Here is an 8,831-nt window from a genome sequence, read left to right as displayed (position 1 = left end):
TTGAATGTTCCTCAGTTAGATGCTTCATGCAGTTTTAATTTAATTTAAATAAAGACTCAATATAGGGTCTGAGACTTTCCTGTTTATTTAAAAACATCAGGAGGGTATCATACAACAAAATTTCAAACAATATTCTTTCACAGCACTCTGTGTAAGTGATTTTGTAGTGAGTGTGAGTGTGTGTGTGTGTGTGTGTGTGTGTGTGTGTGTGTGTGTGTGTGTGAGCACGCCTGTATGCGATTCGAGCGGTCTAGGTTTTCTAGTCAGCGTGTCAGATGTAGAGATCGAAATCCAGTCTCTTGGAACTGTAGAACTGTGCACCTCCTTGTCCAACCTTCCTGCAGTAAACTCCGTCTTTGAAGTAGCCCTCATCCACCCAGTCCTGAAACACAAGGGGCAGAATTAATACTGTCCAGAACACTGACTTCATAAATGTCAGGGCAAGAATCTCACACAAGTTTGCATTTTAAGTTAAGCTGTGCTGCTCGAATGCATAAAGAAAAGCATTGCATTATTTAAGCATTGACAGAGGAGGATAAAATATGAAAAATAGTCCAGGCAATTTACAATATGTCAAACAGTACATACAGCAATTACATATACATATGTGCATATATATATAAACACACATAATTCACCTGGCTCCTATATTTCCACAGAAGTATACAGTTACAAACAGTAAAATAACTGGTAAGAACTTATTGGCAAAATATGAAAAAAGGAAACGTCAAAGCATAAATAGCAGACGGACTAGTGACAATATGTATGTGGTGATCATGGAAGATTCGCTGTATTTCCACACTACTGGCTGTGCACATTCAATACTGAGATAAAAAAATGCAGCAGTTATGGCTGAAAAATAAACTGTTATTTCCACAAGGGAGACGGATGCTCAGCTCCTAGCCAAAAATACGTCCACAGCCACAGGTCCACAGGCTGCTTTTAGCAGGGATAACTGATCTATAGGATATCACTTCCAGACACTGACTGAAGTATAGGCCTACAGTTACTAAAGCTAGTGAATGAAAAATGGACACATCAAAGGCATCATTTAAGAGGGTGCTGGACCATCGCTGTTCTAGATGCTATCTGAATCATGTCCAGAGGTTACATTCTTCAGGAGACTGCTTTGCGGTTGTTCGCCCATTTTGCTTTGAACGATTTAATGCGCATTTAACATCCCAATCCTGGAACGTCAGCTTCCGCCTGCTGCTCCTCTTGATGATGACGCGTTTCCGTCAGAGTTCCACCCTGACATCACCCTTGACGCTGCCTCTCTCAAAACATCCGAACAACCGCCCGTCTTTCGAAGTCAGCGAGATCTTAGCGAGCCATAATTACAGGCACCCTAGTAAGTTCAGAATGTTTATACGCAGCCATATTCGTGCTGTGGCGCAGTTTGTTTTCGCCTAACTGACGGATCCGCCACCACCGCACGGCGCTGGGGCCCGTGCCGGTTGCCCAGGTGCTTCCGGAAACCCACCTGCATCTGCTGGCTGCTGAAGGGTCCGTAGAGCTCCGCCTTGTCGTCATTCTGCCACCTGTACTCCCACATCACTTCCTCGCTCACTGCAGAGAGAGAGCACGACGACACCGTTTACCCGGCAACCCAGCAACCACGGAACACAGCAGCGCACGCAGGACTGAAACCCACGGTGCGAACAGAACCAGCGCCAAATATCGCCAAGGCTTCCTTCAACAGCAGTTCATACACGACGGTACTTTAAAAACATTTTTGTGAAATGTTTCTTGGAACCGTTTCCAACAGAATACAGCCTGCTCTGCAATGGCATCTCTGAATGCCCTGAATATCCTTGTGGCAAACAGTGTTTTGTTCCCAGAACAATGTTTTCACTAGGATGCCAAGGGTACATTAGAGGAGATGGTGCTATCCGTATTAGTTGTAATTCACAATCACAACTTCTGTGATTACCAATAAACAATCTAACATTCTTTTATTCATTAAACAAATACTTAAAATGGACACAAAGGAAATATGTACCACTCAGTAGAAATTTTTTGAATTCCACTTAAAGCATTGCATTCTACTGAAGTCGATGGTGTTTCACCCACCATTTCCCTGTCAAGTGACTTTCTGCCCCCATCACATAGGCGTAGATTTCTTGGAGGGGGGGGGGGGGGCAGGGGATACATCCCCCTCAATATTTAGAACACATGCATTTGTCCCCCTCAATAAAAACTGAATTTTGTGTTTTCCTTTATATAAATAGACATTTGCCCCATAAATTGATGAAGAAAAGGCACAAATTGGCGCATAAAAATTCACCAGAATGCAGGAAATGAAGTGTTTAACGGTCAGAATTTCCTGGGGGAGGACCTCCAGACCCCCTGCTTAATGTGCCACCCCCAATGTTCAAACGAAACCTATGCCAAATCCACAGACATACAGCTTTCCAAAAATCACAAACAAGGCGGTAGATGTAAAGTTATACAGTGAACTTTAACCATGGTTCTAGTTTGCTGTCTAAAAATGAATTAAATAAAATGTATTTTTTAAATGTATTGATAAAATACTGACAGAGGCCTGTAGAACGAGTAATGTATTTTTTTATCAACGCGGTCAACACAATATACACTATATGACCAAAATTATCTGGACACCCCTTGGTCTGGGGTCGTTTTTCCATGGTTTGGGCTAGGCCCCTTAGTTCCAGTGAAGACAAATCTTAATTCTAAAGCATACAATCACATTCTAGATGATCCTGTGCCTCCCCACCATTCTGGGGGAGGCCCATTCCTGTTTCAGCCTGAAAATGCCCCCGGGCACACAGTGAGGTCCATATAGAAGTAGTTTTGTCAAGATTGGTGTGGAAGAACTTGATTGGCCTGCATGGAACCCTGACCTCAACCCCATCCAACACCTTTGGGATCAACTGGAAAGCTAACTGCGAGCCATGCCTAATCACCCAATCAGTGCCCAACCTCACTAATGCTCTTCTGGCTGAATGGAAGCAAATCCCAGTAGCAATGCTCCAACATCTAGTATAAAGCCTTCCCAGAAGAGTGGATGTTGTTATAGCAGCAAAGGGTGGACCAACTCCATATTAATGCCCATAATTTTGGATGAATGTTGGATGTCAGGTGTCCACATACTTTTGGCCATGCAGTGGATCATATATGTCAACAGGACTCATACAGTGCTCCTGAGCTTGATTTAGCTGTGCTACCCACTCACACAGTGATCCTGAGCTTGAGTTAGCTGTGCTACCCACTCACACAGTGATCCTGAGCTTGATTTAGCTGTGCTACCTACTCACACAGTGATCCTGAGCTTGAGTTAGCTGTGCTACCCACTCACACAGTGATCCTGAGCTTGATTTAGCTGTGCTACCTACTCACACAGTGATCCTGAGCTTGAGTTAGCTGTGCTACCCACTCACACAGTGATCCTGAGCTTGAGTTAGCTGTGCTGCCCACTCACACAGTGATCCTGAGCTTGAGTTAGCTGTGCTACCCACTCACACAGTGATTTCTGCAGGTTAGGGTTAGCATATTCCACAGTAGGGCACACGCGTTTCATGCTGTACTATACACACGTTCCAGGCCATGGGGCAGGCAGTGCTTCAGAAAGCCGCAAAACTTGGGTTGCTGCTGCATTAATTCCACTCCAGATGCCCTCGGGCTGAATGTTACTGCGAGTGAGAACCACGTCGCTCCTCCAATCAGTGTTAGCATGCCTGCAATGTTTACAGTCTGCGGTGTGGGGAAAAAAGCCACAGGCCTACAGGCGGGAGCGTGGGCCTACAGGCCAGAGCACGGGCCTACAGGCGGGAGCACGGGCCTACAGGCGGGAGCATGGGCCTACAGGCGGGAGCGTGGGCCTACAGGCCAGAGCACGGGCCTACAGGCGGGAGTGTGGGCCTACAGGCGGGAGCACGGGCCTACAGGCCAGAGCGTGGGCCTACAGGCGGGAGCACGGGCCTACAGGCGGGAGTACGGGCCTACAGGCGGGAGTACGGGCCTACAGGCGGGAGCACGGGCCTACAGGCGGGAGCACAGGCCTACAGGCGGGAGCACGGGCCTACAGGCGGGAGCGCGGGGCTACAGGCGAGATACGGGCCTACAGGCGAAACAGTCACACAGGACACAGACTCTGGCCTACTCACGCATCTCAGAAGACATCTCTTCCTGTTCCTGCGTCTTCCCTTTATCCAAGCAGTCGATCTGGTCTGCGAACATGTCCAGCTCGTCCTCCTCTTCGACGGCTTCGCCCCTCTGACCTCCCTTCCCTCCTCTCATGGCCTTTAACCTGAAGCTCAGTCTTTCGTAAGTCTGCTGGTAGATCTCAAACTCCCCGCTCCCTACCAGTCTGTCCGCCAACGCCGTCAGCCGGTCCAGCTTCTCGGCGTCTCTGTCTGGCCCCGCCTCCTTCCCTTCCACCCGACCTTTCACCTTCTTCCGACCGAGCCCGCCCAGCCGCCTCAGCCCGCCGGCGACGGTCTCCCCCGGCAACAGCAGCTCGATGACGGCTTCCGTCAGCTGCTCTTTGCTGTAATTCGCCAAGGGGTCCTCTGCAGGCTGCGACTCCACCTCCTCCTCGCTCTCCTCCTGCTTCTCCTCCCTCTGCTTCTCCTCCTCCGCCTCGTCTTCGTCCCCGGCCCTCCTCCTCCTCTTGGCCGCGAGGCCCTTCTTTCGCCTGACGGGTTGCTCTTTGATTTTCACCTGAGAGGGAGAGAGAAAAAGCCGTCATCGTTCCCGACGCACGACACAGTCCATGCTGCCTGCGTCTGTGGCTCTATTGGACATGCATGGGAAATAAAGTGTCTCAGGGAAAGATCTGGAATACAGATACGTTAGTTTTTTACTTGATTGTTTTACACCCCGGGAATACCCATTTGTACATTGTCGCCCCATTTCAGGGCGTCATATCTTTTGGGACAAAAGGCATCATAGGTGTTTCTGATTAGTCAGGTATGTTCAGTTGCTTCCTTAGTGGTAATATAAGCGAGCTTTCAGTGTCTAGTTTTGAGTCTAGCATTTTGATTGCCTTTGGAGTCTATTATTGACATTTTCAACATGCGGACCAGAGCTGTACCAATGAAAGTCAATGAAGCCATTATGAGGCTGAGAAATTAGAAGAAAAAAAAAAAACACTCACAGACACAGGCCAAACTTTAGGCTAACCAAAAATCAACTGTTTGGAACATCATTAAGAAGAAAGAGAGCACTGGTGAACGCAGAAATCACAAAGGGCCTGGTTTGGCCTATGTCTCTGAGAGTCACTGCTTTCCAGACTCATAAATTCATAAATAACCCTAATGAGCATGCATGCTGATCTAGGATCAGTTTACCCTTTAAACTTATAATGGACATGGTTAGGATATTGATGGGAAATTTGATCTTGGATTAGTACTCTGACTCAGATATGCTTTATGAACACAGTCTCAGAAGTACTAAGTCTGATTTCTGTCATTTCTCCAAGCAGCCCACAGACCAAAAGAAAACCCGGTTAGTTAAGCTGGTGGACTTGAAACTGACTTGAGTTTTCTAATGGTGAAGCGTCAATTTAAACTCTTCTCATGACTCCAGGAGGGAACCTCACCATTTACAGAGACTCAGAAAATACCAGGCTCCTTCACCTAAACTTTCAGAGCGTATGGTAACCCAGGGAAATAGCATTGGATAAGCAGATGGACATGACCTGAAGTTTGAGTTATCCAACTACGAAGCTTAGCTACCCAATCAATGTTGTCGAGCCAGTTGTCACGGATTTCCTCCTCCTTCTTCACGAAGTAGTTTCCCTCGGAGTCAAAGTGCCCCTCCTGCATCTCCTCCGTCAGGTTAAAGGGAGTGATGGGCACACCCTCGTCGCAGTCGATCGTGGCATCCTCCTGACCTGGAGGACAGAGACTGCTTTCACACAACCCGTCCAACAAGTACATGTAAGCATCATCACAAGAGGTCCATGAGAAAAAAGAAAAAAAAAAGATCTGGCAGAGACACAAAATTTCTTTGATGTCTCAGATTTTTACCCGCAAAAACTCCCTATGAAGGAAGGATATTTGACGCAAATTTTAAATTTGGACCACAAACCCTGAGGAATTTTCAACATGACTGACTGTTTTGGGGCATGGTTGGCCTCTATACAGTGTAGATGCCTCCTTAAAGACCCAGTCATTTTTAACTGCACATTCTACCAATAACATCTTAGTATCATTATAATCCTGACAAACTGAGAGTAAATAAAGACAACAATTCTATATGTTATTCTTGTACATTAATATATTATTTTCAGCATAAATATTACAATTTCAATAGTACCATTTTTGAATTGCCTGATTTTACAGAGCATTGTCCTATAAACTCTAAACCCTAAAACAAATTCTGAACGGACCCTCCATTTTATGTGAAGGGTGGGGGTCCAAAATGACCCCAAAATGGGCACTTTAATAGCAGCTCTCTCATAAAATAGCAGAAACGCAAATTTAAAAAAATGCATCAAACACCCATCCTCAATAGGAAGATTCTTTGTGGAAAATATCTGGAAAATCTGAGATAAATGGAACATCGTGTTTAGGTTCAGGCTAAACGTCCCACAAGCATAAACACAGACACACCGGATGCTCCAGTCAGAGATGTTTGACCCCCCAACATCGTTGCTCACCAGTATATTATATTAGCTTAATGTCCACATCGATGCACACCAGTATGTTATATTTGCTTACCCTCCACATCGTCGCTCGCCAGTATGTTATATTTGCTGCACTCCTCTCCCTCTTCTCCTTCATCCTCCTCATCGCTGTCGAGAGAATGTTTGCCCTTGAACCTGGAGCCAGGACCAGTCACCTCTTCACATATCTGAGGAGAGGGGACACATGTCAGGAGGAGAAGAACTGGTCACCTCAGGCTCAAATGAGCTTACACAGAAAGCAGGTATGTGAAGAGTAATTACATTACATTTATTTGGCAGACGTACACAAAAAGTGCATAACGAAGGTCACTGGAACAACCACAAAACAAAGGTCCGATAAGGTACAATACTCATTATGTAGGCTAACAGTTATTCATAGCCATGAACACATTAAGTCCAGTTCACACGGTAAACATCACTCTGACCTAACTAATGCTAAGTCAAACTAGGAGGCATGACCAGCTACAACATCAAGATAATGATTCAAAGTACAATATAAGAGCTGGATGGGGGTAGCAATGAGCACAGGAGAACAGGCCATCTTAAGACCCTATTTAAAACACCCAACTGAAGCTGCACCTTCTTGGAAATCAAATTCCAGAGAGACTCAGCACAGCAGTTAAAAGGTGTTTTTAATTCACTGTGAGGGAACACCGAGAAATCAGAAACTGCTGAGGGCAGGGTGTGACTGGGAACATACAGTTTGATCAATCATGTCTCTGCATGCCTCCCGAATGTCACTGTCTGGAAAACCCAAAACACTGGAACTTCAGTTATGACTCTCTCTTAAGCAGGCATTTCCTAGTTGAAGTTAAATGCAAGGTCAACGATAATGTGGGAATACTGAATGGAAAAAGTGCGGGTTTCACCTTCTTCTTTGGAAGCTCGTCTTCCAAGTCAAACCCCTCGCCACAGCCCTCGAATGTCACTTTTCTTTTTGACATGCTGATGGACAGAGATATAATTCGATTAAAACAGTGCGTGTACAATTCGAGAAAACTAGTTGTAAGCGATGCCAGCGTTGGGCAATCACGAGGAAGACGGGACAGTTAAGACTACATTGGCCTCCGCACACCATCGTCCTGCAGGCAAGCTAACGAAGACGGACACAGCTAGTTCGAGCTTGCTAACGCTAGGTTACAATGCTAACGCTAGGTTACAGTCTCACAGTAAGATCATAAGTCAGCAAGACATTAGTACGATCCACGGAGATTGGCCAGTGATCTGTCACCAACAATTTCTAGAGGTTAATATAGGTACGTTTCGTTTTAACAGAAAAGTGTATCTACTGAGATTTTCAGCAAATCTTAGTAAAAGATCCAAGTTAACGCAACCAGGCTGCAGTCATTTTGTACACCACACAACTTAGCTCAATGCTAACTAGCTCCGTTAGTGAAATAATTCGGATCATGGCGTACAGGAGATGAAACGCGAAACAGATTGAAAGCATACTTTATGGCATTATTCGCAAGTCAAACAAAGCCGATGTCAGAAGTATTGCACGTAGTGAAATATTTACCCGCGTGCGTCTTTGGTGCAACGTTTAGACCTCTGGTTTATATGAGCGCCATACGCCTTCACCAAAACAGGAAGTGACGCTTTTCGTTCTTCTTCTCCTTCTTTTTTTTTGTTTTATGGCGGTTGTAAAATAGCATAGTGCTGCATTACCGCCACCAAACGAACAAGAGTATGAATTAGGTATGAGTTTTTTTGTTGTTGTAAATCCTATTTAATAGTATAATTTATTTTAAAAGGTAAAATAATAAATCTTATTTGCGAATACAATTTTCTGAAATAAATAATAATAATAATAGTGCATTTTATTTATGATATGCTTTCAATACAGCCAAAGCACGACATGCAGACGATTGTTCAGACGTCCAGTGTAGTCTTTTTCAAAATTAAGTGTAACACAGCTAAGTTGCTGATTATTTCAAATTTACACTGTAAATGGTTGGCATTTCACACATTCATGTGACACTTGAACTTTGAATGACCACATCCTCTTCAGATGGTAAAATGAAAAAAAAACAACAACAAAAAAAAACCAGGGCTGAGTTATATGAAATAATTTGGGAAACATTGGGTAGCATTGTTTTGGAGAAGGGCTTGTTTAGTTTGCGTTATTTTGTAAGTTTGACTTATAGACAGTGCTTTGTATGCGTGAATAACCTAGAAT

General features: G+C 44.9%; 1 protein-coding gene across 1 annotated transcript; it reads right to left on the bottom strand.

Annotated features, from left to right (window-relative positions):
- Window positions 1–67: 67 nt before the first annotated feature.
- On the bottom strand, window positions 68–8,265 carry cd2bp2 (CD2 (cytoplasmic tail) binding protein 2). Its single transcript, XM_035397640.1, has 7 exons — window positions 8,172–8,265; window positions 7,522–7,597; window positions 6,687–6,819; window positions 5,700–5,857; window positions 4,128–4,683; window positions 1,484–1,569; window positions 68–382 (listed from the first exon to the last, which is right to left on the bottom strand). The coding sequence occupies exons 2-7, from the start codon at window positions 7,594–7,596 to the stop codon at window positions 272–274; spliced, it is 1,119 nt and encodes a 372-aa protein (XP_035253531.1). The 5' UTR covers window position 7,597; window positions 8,172–8,265; the 3' UTR covers window positions 68–271.
- Between the last annotated feature and the right edge of the window lie 566 nt (window positions 8,266–8,831).

Source organism: Anguilla anguilla, chromosome 17 (genome assembly GCF_013347855.1).
Source record: "Anguilla anguilla isolate fAngAng1 chromosome 17, fAngAng1.pri, whole genome shotgun sequence".
Classification (NCBI taxonomy): Eukaryota; Metazoa; Chordata; class Actinopteri; order Anguilliformes; family Anguillidae; genus Anguilla; species Anguilla anguilla.
Note: the sequence above shows the minus strand (reverse complement) of the source record. Positions and strands in the feature narration are given on the sequence as shown.

Bases quoted from the DNA above. Each gene is read 5' to 3' on its own strand.
- cd2bp2 (XM_035397640.1), bottom strand. From the start codon at position 7,596: ATGTCAAAAAGAAAAGTGACATTCGAGGGCTGTGGCGAGGGGTTTGAC. The intron at 6,820-7,521 runs GTGAAACCCGCA...CCCTCTCCTCAG, and splicing joins ACGAGCTTCCAAAGAAGAAG to ATATGTGAAGAGGTGACTGG. The intron at 4,684-5,699 runs GTAGCTAAGCTT...TCTCCCTCTCAG, and splicing joins GGCTCGACAACATTGATTGG to GTGAAAATCAAAGAGCAACC.